General features: G+C 41.2%; 2 protein-coding genes across 2 annotated transcripts; both read left to right on the forward strand.

Moving 5' to 3' along the window:
- Positions 1-4,777: 4,777 nt before the first annotated feature.
- Positions 4,778-5,494, forward strand: LOC122730096 (survival of motor neuron-related-splicing factor 30-like). Its single transcript, XM_043969318.1, has one exon. It carries the CDS (start codon positions 4,778-4,780, stop codon positions 5,492-5,494), a length of 717 nt encoding a protein of 238 aa, XP_043825253.1.
- A 5,044-nt stretch (positions 5,495-10,538) lies between these two features.
- Positions 10,539-11,063, forward strand: LOC122729922 (RNA-binding protein 8A-like). The gene has a single exon (XM_043969064.1). The coding sequence runs from the start codon at positions 10,539-10,541 to the stop codon at positions 11,061-11,063; it is 525 nt and encodes a 174-aa protein (XP_043824999.1).
- The last annotated feature ends 3,325 nt before the right edge of the window (positions 11,064-14,388 follow it).

Genomic DNA, 14,388 nt, shown 5'->3' on the forward strand with positions numbered 1-14,388 from the left:
GGAGGAAATGAGAAACCACTCCAATATCTCTGCCAAGAAAACCCAAAATGGGGTTAAAAAGTGTCAGACACAACTCAACAACCACAACAACTGTGGCTGAAATGCCCATCTAGGTTCAGAAATGCCTGCAGTATAGAATGTAGCTTGGTTAGTCACCTTGTAGTACATTGGCAAGACCCAGATTTTGGGCAGCTTCCTTACTGGAGGAGAACAAAAACAATGAATGAGTTACAAGACAGTGCATGTCCAAAGGGAAAGGAATTACTTTTTAATCAGAGCCCCTCTCCAAGTATGGAAGACTTTCTGAGGAAGTATTAGGATACTATATGACCCTGGAGATTTTGCCAGGATACTAGTGTTGTCCCAATAGAGACTTCCAATTCACTTCCTTTGCAGAGAAAAGTGGATGAGCTATTGGGCTGCTGGCCTGTCTGTTTCTGTTCATGGGATCCCGAGTCTTGCACACTTTCTGGACTTTCTGTGGAGTCAAGACAACCACATTCATATTTTATCTTGAGTTCTCATGTAGAAGCATGGGGGGTTTTTGCCTTCATTAGGGTGACAAGGGTGATAACATAAGCATACTAGGATATTTCCCTGAAACAACTCCCAGGGGAAGAACAGAGGGGCAACCAGCCCAAGAATTACACCTGGTCTGCATGATCCCAGGGCTGTGGGTTATACATTATTAGTCTAAATTAAATGACCTATAGAGTTCGTAATAGGTCTGTAAGCAGGAGCTACAGGAAGAGCATAGCAAGAAACAGACCAAAGATAAAGTTATCCTTTGACAACGGCTTATATAGGTTCATAATAACCACTAACATTTCTATAGGGCTCACTATGTGCCAGGCATTGTGATAGCACTTTACAATTATTTCATTTGATTCTCACAACAACCCTGGGAAGTAAGTAATGTTATTATCCCCATTTATTTAGTGGAGAAACAGAGGCAAAGAGAGATGAAGGGACTTGATCGGGTCACACAGCTAGTTAAGTGTCTGAGGCTGGATTTGAACTCAGTCCAAGTGGGAAGTGCATGGGGGGTGGGGAGGTGGGGTTAGGGACCAAAGGATAAAGTTTAGTCCATATAAGCCTTCCTGTGTCTGTAAGGTCTGTGTGTTCTGCAAGAATGAACTATAGGCTGAAGAGAGCATAAGAAGAGAAGATAAAGTTACCTTGCAACAATTCTCCTCAAAATGTATCTAGAATGCCCCTCCCCACTCCCCAATGCAAGTGTCCTGAGGACACCAGGTTTCCCTGGAGCAACTCCAAGTGGCAGAAAGAAGGCCAATCAACCAAAACAGTGAACCTGGTCTACAGGAACCCAGGGATGTGGGTTACATATGAATGAAACCAAACAGATGACCTATATGGTCCATTACATCTCTAAGTAGGAACAGAAACAGACCAAAGAGAACATTATCCTGTTATATTTGCTAAAGAATGGTACCTATGCCATCTTCCTTGTTCTGAACACCCTGGCTCACTAAATTTCTTCATATCTATAGGTTATGATCTCAAAGACCAAACTACAAATGCCAGAAAAGTAAAAACAAAAAGACCATTCTTGGCCATCTGACCTTGATTAAATTATGAACTGGACTTTGCATTATTACTGAAGAGTTGGAAAATAACGGGATTGTTCCAAATAAAATTACTAGCAAACAGGAAAGCTAAAATGAAGGATCATATACTGTTTTCCTGATTGTTTCACAGACCCTACTTCAGAGACAATCTCTTGAGAGTACCTCATCTACGTAAGCACTTACCAGAAACATCAATTCAGAAACAGGCCCAGAAAAATAAGGTGTGCCAAGGTCCCCTGAGAATATAGCCAAAACCAGGACAGACTATTGGGAAACAAGTTTCTTGCAGATATCATATTCTTAAGGGAAGAATAAATTTGTTCTTGTAAATAGAGTCAATAGGAAAAACCCAGGGTTTTTTTAATGTCTTCATAAAATCTTAACTATCCTCAGAATAGATGAACCAGATCAAAGAAAAACTAAAACATGTGTTTGTCTTAGAAGTGAGGCCAATTACCTTCTTGGGATTTCCCCTTTTTCCAGCCTAACAAAAGCATATTTTACCAGATTTCACAAAGTACTACTTCTACTTCCAAATGGAGCTCTAATGATGTCTATTATAGTTGTGTTTGTAAATCTTGCTAATGTCGCTAGTAATAGCCCATTTATTAAGGCTATTTCTGCTCTTATGGAGCTAAGATTTCTATGCCCATTCTCCTGAAATTCAAATACCCCAAAATGCATTTTGATCATTGAAGATGCTACCAACTGCATTCCTTTAACTTTAGTTCTACAGGTGTGGGTTTGTAGCTATCCTTCTTCCAACAACCGTGCTGTTGAGGAACTCTTTGCTAATTCATGAAACTCCATGCCCTAAAACCATGGACTGTATATCCAGACGTGGCTTCCCTGCTACATGAGATTCTCCAAGAAGTCCCATGCAAGTATTTCTGGCGACCTAGAACACCAAATCTGGTCAGAGATTGATCCTAATGGCAGAATGCAGTGCTTGTTGATATTATGGGAACCATCCTTACTAAATTTAGCATAATACTCCCAATAGCACAATTCTATTACTTGCTTGTGTGCTGGCTTACCAACCATACTAATTGGTCTCCCCCACACCTCATCAGAATTCTATAATCTGTCTACTTCGTCAACATGAGGAGCTTTGACTCACACAAGCTGATAAGACACCCCAGAATTACTTAATAAGTAGAAGAGATGCCAAGTCAGAGGAGGAACAATATATACGGACTGTCCCTATCTATAAATTGCGAAGTCTGATCACCTGTGGCTAGTGGGAAGCACTATGGCATCTAAAGAAAGTCATCCAAAGTAATGTGGTTCTGCTCAGAATATTCAGAGGTGGCTCCCTTTTGGCAAAATCATGTAAGGACATAATATTTACCTCGTCCACGCCCTTTTCAGGCCTCCAGAAGAATACTATTAGCAAAATAAAATTTAAAAACCTTTGAAAAGTCTCTCCTTCGGGATCATACATTCTACAAAGCTTTTCCAAATCTACTTCAGAAGTCATTGTGAAGGCCTTTTTCCCCCACCAATAAAACTGGTTTTATCTTACTTCAAAAGAAGTCATTCAAAGTTAAGTTATCATTCTACTCTAATAATTTATATTCTATTGATGAATTATGTTTTGCCAAGTCATTACCATTATAAAATCCTATCGATTCATTGTGGGGTTGGTAAATTTGCAGAAACCATGCCAAAAGCATGTGGCCTGTTATTATTCCACCTTCATGATGTGTGTTAATGAGTCTTACAGATCAGAAAGATGACATAACCAGACCAACTTTATCAGAATTTGAAACTGACCAATAACTACCTACATTTGGCCACAAGGAGGTGTTAATGGGCTTTTTCTTAGCCACCTAAAGCTATCTCTATCTCTATCTATAAAAGACCCTTTCCTCCCCCCTTCTACTTGGCAGAAGCCCTATACAGACAGCTGTCACTTCACATAAATTGATACTATGAAAAGTCAACTTTACATAAAGAATTCTGAAACATACTGCACATCTATGTTACTTTAGTGTACAGTATTGTGCATACTTTGCCATTAACTTTACCCCATAATTCTGTTTATAGTCATGGTACAGTATTTAATGTCTCCATTTTAGTACATTTCATGACTTGTATAAAGGTTTTGTTTCATATATGACATTGTTGTATATAGTGGGTCATGAGAAAAGTAATCAATTTTATATATGGGACCACAAAGATCCTCTTGTTGCCTTCTCATTCAAAACCCCATCTCTCAGGGCAGCTAGGTGGCACAGTGAATAAAACACCAGCCCGGGATTGAGGAGGACATGAGTTCAAATCTTACCTCAGATGCTTGACACTTACTAGTTGTGTGATCTTGGGCAAGTCACTTAACCCTCATTGCCCCCCTCCAAAAAAACAAAAAAAAGTCTCTCAATGACATTTCTGACCTGCCTCCCCCAACCCCCAGAAAAATCACTCCACCCAGACCATCTGGTTTGGTGAGAACTCTTACATGACCTCATCTCATCTAGGTGAGAATTCTTTCATTGTTCAATTTAATAGGACTGACTGGGTGGAGACTAGATTCTTTTGTATAAATTGCTGGAGCCAGAGAGATCTGGGAGTGCTAAGCAACAAAGTTCCATTCCCCTAGCTCCTCTTTAGAAAAAGCTGCTTCTCATTACAATATTCATTCTTTGATTAACCAGACTTGATTTTCACTCTTCAGGGACCTCCCCCTTTTCCCAAAGTTATTTAAGCAGAAAACTCCATTCAGGGTCTTGGTCTTGTTCTGGCTTGGGGAGTTGTGGGAAGGTGGCAGAGTACTGGTGCTGGCATAACAGTAGAGGGCTGAAGAATGTACTGGGTGTGTACATAGACTAGATCCTAGTAAGGGAAGAGGCTAAAAAGGATCCACAGATACTTAAGCTCTAAGACCTGAGCTCTAATCAATAACAGTTGAAAGGGATTATAGACGATTAGGCTAAACCCTCCCCTGTACTTAAAGGAGATTAGGATCTGGAGGTGAAAATCTACTGTAAATACAACCAACTTTCTTTTCCCCTGGTATTCTCCCTGTGGTCTCACAGTGTTTCAATAAAACATAGGGGAGTTATTGCAGTTGCTGCTGTGGAGGAAGAGAGCTGGTGCTGCCCTCCTCCCACCCCCTCGTTGTCTGGTTTAGGTGTCTCATCTGTTCCTGCCACCACCATCCCGGATCCAGACCTGGCCTATAAAAGATGTCTGAAGATCTAGCAAATCAGCTGGATATCTACAAGGCTCAGCTTCAACAAGTTGAGGCAGCATTATCTGGGGATGGAGAAAATGAAGACTTGCTAAAATTGAAAAAAGATTTGCAAGAAGTTATAGAAGTAACCAAAGATCTTCTTTCAACCCAACCTTCAGAAACCCTTACAAGTTCTGACAGTTTTGCTTCTGGGAAGCCCATTCACTCCTGGAAAGTAGGGGACAAATGTATGGCAGTCTGGAGTGGAGATGGAGAGTGGTATGAAGCAGAGATCAAGAAGATAGATGAAGAAAATGGGACCACTGCCATCACATTTGTTGGTTATGGTCATGCTGAAGTCACACCTCTACTCAATTTGAAGCTGCTAGAAGAAGAAAGGAAGGCAGAGGAGGACAGTGGAAATAAGCCCATGTCAAAAAAAGAAATGATTGCCAAGCAACGAGAATATAAGAAGAAGAAGGCATTGAAAAAAGCTCAGAGAATAAAAGAACTTGAACAGGAAAGAGAGGACCAGAAGGTGAAATGGCAACAGTTCAACAATAGAGCCTCTTCTAAAAACAAAAAAGGTCAGGTAAAAAAGAGCATTTTTGCCTCACCTGAGAGTGTAACTGGCAAAGTTGGAGTAGGAACTTGTGGAATTGCTGATAAACCCATGACCCAGTATCAAGATACCTCGAAATACAATGTCAGGTATTGGATGCCTCAGTAATCAGAGAAACTAGTGGATTGCATCTCTGCAGGGCTTTCCACTTTACTTTTAGAAAAGTAGGATAAAAAGGTAATTATTTGTTACATAGTAAGAAAGAAACCATCGTCGTCATCACATCTGACTTCAGACAATAGAATGAGACTTTAAGAAATTGCATTTGATAACTGCTTTTCAGTTGACTTTCTTCATCACTACCTTCCCTCCCCCCCCCCAATTTATCCTGTAAGGCAACTTTTGTAAACAGATGCTGCATAAATTCAGCACTTAGATTAAGGGTTTACCTTCAACATGTCAGACTTTGCCACATATGTAAGAGTTGTACCCTTTCCAACTCATACCTTGCAACTTTCAGATGCTTTGAATTTGCCATGTATTCCAGCCCCTTTGGAGCTTCGTGGTAAATCACATTCTGCTGAGTAGATTTGTTCTTTCCCACTTCTAATTTCAGTTTATGCCCTAATTGTTGCCATCAAATTATGCCTAGATACAGGTCCATTTGTGGATGGCAAAGTTGGTTGTGAAGTGCCAACCCTCCCATCCCCCAATAACTTCTTGAGTCCCTACCCTTCTCTGGAATTACTTCAGTTCTCTTACATTTTTTTGTTGTGAATTTCTTGTGTGAGAAACCATGTTGGAGACCAACTACACCTTTTATAAGTTTTGTACCTGTTTACTTTTCTCCTCCATGACTTTCATTCACTTCTGGTAGTGGTGCCACATCTTTGGATATGTAATGTTTATATGAGACCAAAAAAGGCTAATGTATTTCCCTCTATACCATGTAGATATTATTTTTGTAAAGACTAAAGCTGAATTAATGAACAAGGCTACTCAATGTTTTCACCATTAAATTCTACTGTATTTCTTGTGCATTAATCTGATCATAAATTCCTTGTATATTATGTTCATGTAGCTCAGTTTGTAATTTTTGTCAACTAGATCAGGTTGTCAGCATTCATTGATGCAAGTGACCATCAACAATTACCCGAGTTGTATTCCTTTCAAGCTAATATATGCAACTGATAGTTTAGAATGACATGCATAGTAAAAGGTACTTCCTATTAATGGAAGATGGAATTTTTATGACAAATGTGTTCATTTCAGTGTTGTATGTTTAACTGTTACTAAAGTGTTTTCTCAATCTAAAAAATAAAACATAGGAAATTAATTCACCGAGTATTGTAATTCCTTGGATTGTCTCAAAACTTTGTTTGATCAGTTAAATCCATCTCTGTTATAGCTACTTCATTTTGGTGCCCTCTCTGAGGCAATTGTAGTCCCTGACTCACACTTTTTTTTTTTTCCAAGGTAAGTTTGGAATTTGCCTTTCACTCTTGAAATCCTCTTCCAAGAAGGGCTACTATGAAATATGAAAGCTGCGAGATGCAATATCTTTGGGGCAGCTCTCCTATAAATGTGTTACAGCTTCATCAAATAGCCTCAGATTCAGAGATTTAAGACATGAAATGTGTTGATCTTTAGAACCTGATCCTTAGGATATATGAATAATTTGGCTTCTCTTATCTCAATTCATTTTAAGTCCCCTCAGTGAAAATGAACAAGAGAAAATGGTTACAGTGAGAAGGAATCATGCCAAATTGGCCCTGTAGTCTGCAGACCCAACACCATCAGGACAACCCTTTCTTAATACCTCTACTTCCTCCTATTGCCCCAGCTTGCTTAGAACTCAGTCAGGAAGGTTGGCAGCTTGGATGATATAGGAATTGTCTATTCTATTTTTTCTGGCAAGCTGGAAGATCACCAGGCATTACCATCTGCCCTTCCACTTAAGTCCTTCAGACCCAAAGAATCTGACCTACTCATATAACCCAAGAACCCCAAGCCCTTGCAGCCAAGATGGATGGAATACAATTTTCTATCCATTTTATAGCAGAGTCTTCCCCAATTAGAGTGGGGATTCTTAACAGCAAAGAATATCTTGATTTTTCTATTGGTATCCCCCACACTAAACACAATACTTGGCACAGAGTAAACACCTAATATTTTTACTCATGTCTTTATGTTTATATCAATTATGACCAAACCATTTCTGCCTTAATTGAATCAGAAATCCTGGGCAGCAATGGAAGAAAATATAATTACTTATCTATTGGCAAGCACTTCCATAACTACACAGTTTTCATTAAGCCTAGGGCACCCAATCTAGGAAAGACATATGTTCCAGCATTGCTGACCAATGGGCTTGAAACCATACTGCTTAGTTCTCTTGCATCATGAAGAAAAATGGATCTTGACCTTTTCAAGAGACATCATACTTTCCAGAGCTATGGGGTGAAAAAAGAATTCCAGATGACCTGTTTTTTGAGTAGGCCTGGGTGACTACTCACCTTCCTCAAAAATTCTGACATAGGCTTATCAATTTCCTGACTTGACTTCCCAACCCTTCCATGATCTGATCCCACAACCTATTTGATTTCTTGAATTCCTCCCCTCACTCTCTCCAGACTGTCAGTAAGACAAGAATCAAGTAGAACTTGAAAGGTCAAATGTGACCACACTTCATTCCACCAAGGCCACATTGAACTGACATGAGCAGTTACTACAGACCTGCCTCATAGTTCCCCTTTATCACTCTCATTTCAGTGGCATGGATTTTACTTGTTGCTGTTGAAGGCCCACAATGACCATTTAGTTGCTAATCAAAAAAGAATAGTAGAAAGACAGACCCACCCACTCTTTTTTTTTAATTTTTTTAAAGTGAATTTATTTATTTATGTATTTGTTTATTTTTTAGTGAGGCAATTGGGGTTAAGTGACCTGCCCAGGGTCACACAGCTAGTAAGTGCTAAGTGTCTGAGGCCGGATTTGAACCCAGGTACTCCTGACTCCAGGGCCGGTACTCTATCCACTGCACCACCTAGCTGCCCCGAGAACCCACCCACTCTTAAAGGTGAAGGCCAGAACCTATATACTCATGTGGAGGGACCCCCCTTCCTCCATATCAATAGCACTTTGTCCCCTGGTCTTGAGAGCAGGACCTGGTAGAGGTTGCATTACTTATAGCTATACCCCTACAAGGTATCCAAAAAGGTGTGCACACAAAATTAATACTGATATTAACAATAGCTAACATATGATTTTCCCAACAGCCATGTGAAGTAGATGCTATTGTCATCTCCATTTTGCAAATAAGGAAACAGTAGTTGTGTGACCCTGGGGAAGTCAATTAATCTCAAAGTGTTGGAGGTTGGATTTGGATTTAGGTGTATTTTATGCCAGAGGCCTGATGCTCTGTGCCTGTCCACCCAGCTGCCCTGACATAAATGATCCCGTGCCTGCCCAGAAGTGAGATGCTAGAAGAATCTCCTGGTCAAATTGTATGTCACCATGTTACAACCATTCTTTCAATTATTTCTCCATTTAGCAAGCCATCACCAGGAAGCAACAAATTCATGAGGTCTCTATCTTTTTCCATAAACGAATCCCAACTATTAACCCAGGACACAAACGAGAACAAAGATGTCCTGGCTGACAAATCTAAACAGGAGAAGACAAACCCTAGCATATTCAGAATGTCTAGGGAGCACTGGAGGCGAGAGAGCGAGAGAGCGAGAGAGCGAGAGAGCGAGAGAGCGAGAGAGCGAGAGAGCGAGAGAGCGAGAGAGCGAGAGAGCGAGAGAGCGAGAGAGCGAGAGAGCGAGAGAGCGAGAGAGCGAGAGAGCGAGAGAGCGAGAGAGCGAGAGAGCGAGAGAGCGAGAGAGCGAGAGAGCGAGAGAGCGAGAGAGCGAGAGAGCGAGAGAGCGAGAGAGCGAGAGAGCGAGAGAGCGAGAGAGCGAGAGAGCGAGAAGCCATAGTTTTGATAATTGTGAGAAAACAGAAGCGTGCCCTAATCTAGTTAAAGTAGATTGGAACTTGTCCTGTGGGAGAAGCTAATGTCAAATGGACAATGTTGGTGGACTTTGTACCATGAGGAAATACTGACAGGATTACAAATCCTCAGGATTAAATGGAAAGATCTTCTCCTAATACACATTTTATTGTGATTCTAGCAACACTGATTTTAGGATTTTGTAGACTTTGTAAAATGTAGGAACAGCAAAAGCAGCCTTTTTTTCCTCTTTTTTTTTTTTTGTTTTGATTTCATGAGACCCTTATCAATGTGAAGCAACCTTGACTGCAGTGAGCCAAAATGTGATGCTCACTGTGACACTTTGGTTTATAGCTGTTTGGGCCAGAAGGAAAATAAGAAGTGATAATGGACCAAAGAAATTTCTTTTCTTCCCCCATTCCAAAGCTAATTCGTTACACAGATCTCCAGAATCTAAAAAACTTTCTTAGTATGAGGGTTCCTAGAATCCAGCCATCTTATCAAAGCATAGCCCAAGACTGAACTCACATTCCAAGGTATTGCTTCTAAGGTGTCAGGATGGCAAGAATTCAAAGGAAAAGAGGGTATGGTTAAATAAACTATCAAAAGTATTTGAAACTTTTCCTTTAGGAATTGTCCCTGGAATAGCTGAATTTCTTGGGCAGCAGCCAGGACTACTTGAAGAGGATAGAGTAGCTTTACTTAATCGAAAAATATACCAGGATATATACCAAGTACATTCCAAGTTGGATTCTTATCCATGTTATGCAGCCAGATTTCATGTTAAGTTAGAGTCAAGGGGGCAGCCAGGTGGCACAGTAGATAAAGCACCAGCCCTGGATTCAGGAGGACCCGAGTTCAAATCCGGCCTCATACACTTGACACTTACTAGCTGTGTGATCTTGGGCAAGTCACTTAACCCTCATTGCCGCCCCCCCCCCAACAAACAAAAAAAGTCTCTCAATGAGATTTCTGACCTGCCTCCCCCAACCCCCAGAAAAATCACTCCACCCAGACCATCTGGTCTAGGTGAGAACTCTTACATGACCTCATCTAATCTAGGTGAGAATTCTTACATGACCCCACCATTGTTCGACTTAAATAGGACTGGGTGGAGACTAGATTCTTTTGTATAAGTGCTAACTTGATCAAAGTTATATTCCCCTGGTTCCTCATTATAAAAAGGTGCCTGGAGGAGCCTGTGAGCTGTTCAAGATGGCAGACATACTGGACCTTCATGAGGCTGGAGGCGAAGACTTCACCATGGACGAGGATGGGGACCAGAGTATTCACAAACTGAAGGAGAAGGCCAAGAAACACAAGGGTCGTGGCTTGGGCTCAAAGGAAGGGTCCCGGGCCCGAATGCGAGAGGACTATGACAGCCTGGAGCAGGATGGAGATGACCCCGGGCCGCAGCGCTCTGTGGAGGGATGGATTCTCTTTGTGACCGGGGTCCATGAGGAGGCCACAGAAGAAGACATACACGACAAGCTTGCAGAGTATGGGGAAATCAAGAGTCTCCATCTCAACCTGGACCGGCGCACAGGGTACCTCAAAGGATATACACTAGTAGAATATGAAACATACAGGGAGGCTCAGGCTGCAATGGAAGGGCTCAATGGCCAGGATTTGATGGGACAGCCCATAAGTGTGGACTGGTGTTTTGTTCGGGGGCCACCCAAAGGTAAAAGGGGAGGTGGTCGAAGACGGAGCAGGAGTCCGGACTGGAGAGGTCGCTGACAACACTGCTCTAATGTCATCCTCTCCAGAGGATCAGTTTGCCTTGGAGGGAAGGGGCTGGGATGGGACTGGGATTTCATATCTCCTGTCTCTTAACTGTTTATTCACAATGCAAAAGAAACATGGATAGTTTTCTTTTCTAAAAAAAATAAAAAGAAAGAAAGAAAGAAGGAAAGAAAAAAAAAGAAAAAAAAAGCTACCTCCCTTTGTGAGAGCCTCACTGGGAGGGAGCAAGGAAGATGGCTGCTAAAACAAACATTTTGTCCTTGCTGGCGGTTTACAAGGAAGATTCAGAGCCTGAATCAGACAGTGAGGCTGGAGCGGAAGTGGCTGGGAGTGTGACAGCAGCAGAGGTAAAGGATGGCTTAGTGTCTGAAGCCTATGGAGATGATGATTTTTCAGGACTTGAGGGAGATCATGATGGATGGAAGAAGGGGAGGAGGAAAACAGAGAATCAGAAGATGATGATTCAGAGACTGAAAAGCATGAGGCTGATGACCTAAAGCAGGTTTCAGAACTGGAAAAGAGGGATACCCCAGAGCTGGCTGACTCCTTCTCTGAGACAGTCAGGAATATGTCTCCTGATGAGATTAAAATCCCCCCAGAGCCACCTGGCTTCTCTGACCCCATCTTTGGCTAAAATTGGAAGACCTGAGTCAGGCTGCAGCCAGCTCAGCTGCCTCCCATGAGAGCACGGTGCTCCACCCACTGGCTGTAGCTCACATTATCACCACGTGCAGATTCCTGGATGGGCTTGGCCAAATTATCATGATCCCAATTCTGCTTCTGGAAGTGTGGCCCTGGCAGCAGGGGACCAGTCCCCACCAAAAGGGCAGACGGAAGAGCAAGTGAGATGGAGAAAACTGAAGATGGGACCCCAGTCTACAGACACAAGCCTTAGAGGTAGTGATAATGAAGATACAGGGGCACTTTTAACCCTTTACATGGACCCTGTAGGTTGAGGTTTGTTGAATTTCTCTTCCAAGTTTCAGGGCAATCAACTACTAGTAGTGTTCCCTGAATATATGCATATTAATAAAATGTCTTCAACTTAGCAGTTTTGAAATTTTCATTCGATTCGTTAACTAATAAAAAACTCAAAATTTGTTAATTGCTGTGAGTTGACCATGTCAGGGTGCAAGTGAACTGGACTAAATCTATTTTTCTGACAAATCCTTGCACGTATACTGCTGTTTGACTTTGATGTTGATGATCTTAGGAAAATAAAAAATTAATTTTGGAATATTGATGTTAGCATATGAATGTAAGGTTCTAAAATAATAAGAAACTTAAAATATTTTTTTCTGTAAAGAACATTTTTGAGGTTCTAGGGACCAGTTCTGAAATTGAGTAATTCCATTTCAAGAAGGAGCTCAGCTCAGAACATTTCCCTGCTCTCAGGAAGCTCATTACTGTAAAAATCTCATCCTGCAAGATCCAATCAGCCTTTGGAGTCCTTCTTATCGTGGGGAACTCGAAAAAGAAAATTCCTAAGAAGTTGTTGGGAATACCTTTTTTAGGACAAAAGTATGGGATACCCATTAAGATTATACTGCCCAGGAGCCGGAAGGGTCTTTAGCTGTCAGTTTTTTCAATCAGTAAAATGAGAAACTCAAGACAGGAAGGTTGACCTACTTGAGTTCACACAGTTAAGGTCTGACTCCATATCTGGCACGCTAAGAAGACATCTAGTTCCTTCAAATGCTTTTTTGGGCCTTGGTTTCCTAACATGCAAAAGGAATGGTGCAGGGGGCAGATAGATGGCACAGTGGATGGAGCACCGGCCCTGGATTCAGGAGTACCTGGGTTCAGATCCGGCCTCAGACACTTGACACTTGCTAGCTGTGTGGACCCTGGGCAAGTCACTTAACCCCCATTGGCCCACAAAAAAAAAAAAAAGGAAGGGTGCAGACTACAAGAGCTTTGAATGACCTTTCAGACCCAATGAAGGACCCCAAAGAGTATTTTAAGTACTTCCCGCATAGGAGCTACCTAACAGTGTTGTACATGTGTAAAAGATAGCCAGTCCTGCCCATGGGAAAGCAGAACTCTTGCCTTCAGCTTCCCCACCCCCAACCCAGATTCTCAGAAATCTAGTATGTGTCTTTAAATACAAGTCAAGCTTAGATCAGGTTGGGGACTCTGCTCTTCACCTTTTCCTTTTGGACAACTTTTTTGGTCACAACCACAGATGTCAGTGGGATCCCAGACACCCTTTGTTGCACATGCAAAGCCAAACCACTAGAAACATAAGACAGTGGTCAGGTTAAAAATCTACTCAAGATCCTTAAAATATAAGTGAGAAAATAAAATCACAAAGGTCAAACAGAAAAAAAAAGACAAAGTATATATCCTAAGAAAACCAAAAACAGCCACCATCTGACATGTTTCTTTATAACCAACTCCTCGATTCTTATCTTTTTTGCATGCTAATTATATTCAGTCAGAGACCTTCTTGCCTCCTACTCCCCATTTCCACCTACGTCCTGTGTAGTCCTCAATTTTTAACACACTGGAGAATCACAACTAAAACTATAATGCTCTGTAAGATATCCATTTAAACTGACATGTAGAGCAGTGTAAGAAAATCTCTTCCTGAAGATTAAAAATCTCTATCAAGTCTAGAGATCCATTTCCAGGATCACTACAAGGTGTGAACTCCAACTTGGCATGTTTTTGTTCTGAATATTATTTTCTTCTTATTTCTCCCAATGATCCAAGTTGTCTTCATACCTTTATGGTCCGTTGTCCTATGACCACTCTATATAGCACATTGAGGTAACACCACCTGTTGTCAGTCCCAGACAATACAGGATGGTATAAGGAAAGAAGTGAGACAGAAAAGTGAGGATAAGTTAGAAACCTCAAGAGTTTGACTTAATAAAAAGCCATAAAAGTCAGGGAATAAGAGATTAATTACACATATGGCCAAGAAAATGTAAGGTACCAACATTAATGCTGATGAGGATTCTGCCTCCATCACCCTGAACTGGTGACTATCATGAGCATACTACCAAAAGGATGATTGATGTAGTATTTCTCACATTTGACTAGTCATAACAGTGTACATAGAGCAAAACTCATCACATTTAAAATGTCTACACAGAATTTTAGGACAAAGAAATTGGTGGGAGAACTCATCAGAACATGCTCCTGACAGAGATACTACTACAGAATGAATCAGTTACAGGGTTTTAAAGGACAGAGATCATGTTAAGTACATAGATCCAGAAAACAAATATGATGATACCAAGAAGAGGAGGAGAAAGAAGAAATTCTTTTTTTTTCTGAAAATGACAGAGAAAAACACCTAAACATACAGTGA

Source organism: Dromiciops gliroides, chromosome 5 (assembly GCF_019393635.1).
Source record: "Dromiciops gliroides isolate mDroGli1 chromosome 5, mDroGli1.pri, whole genome shotgun sequence".
NCBI lineage: Eukaryota > Metazoa > Chordata > Mammalia > Microbiotheria > Microbiotheriidae > Dromiciops > Dromiciops gliroides.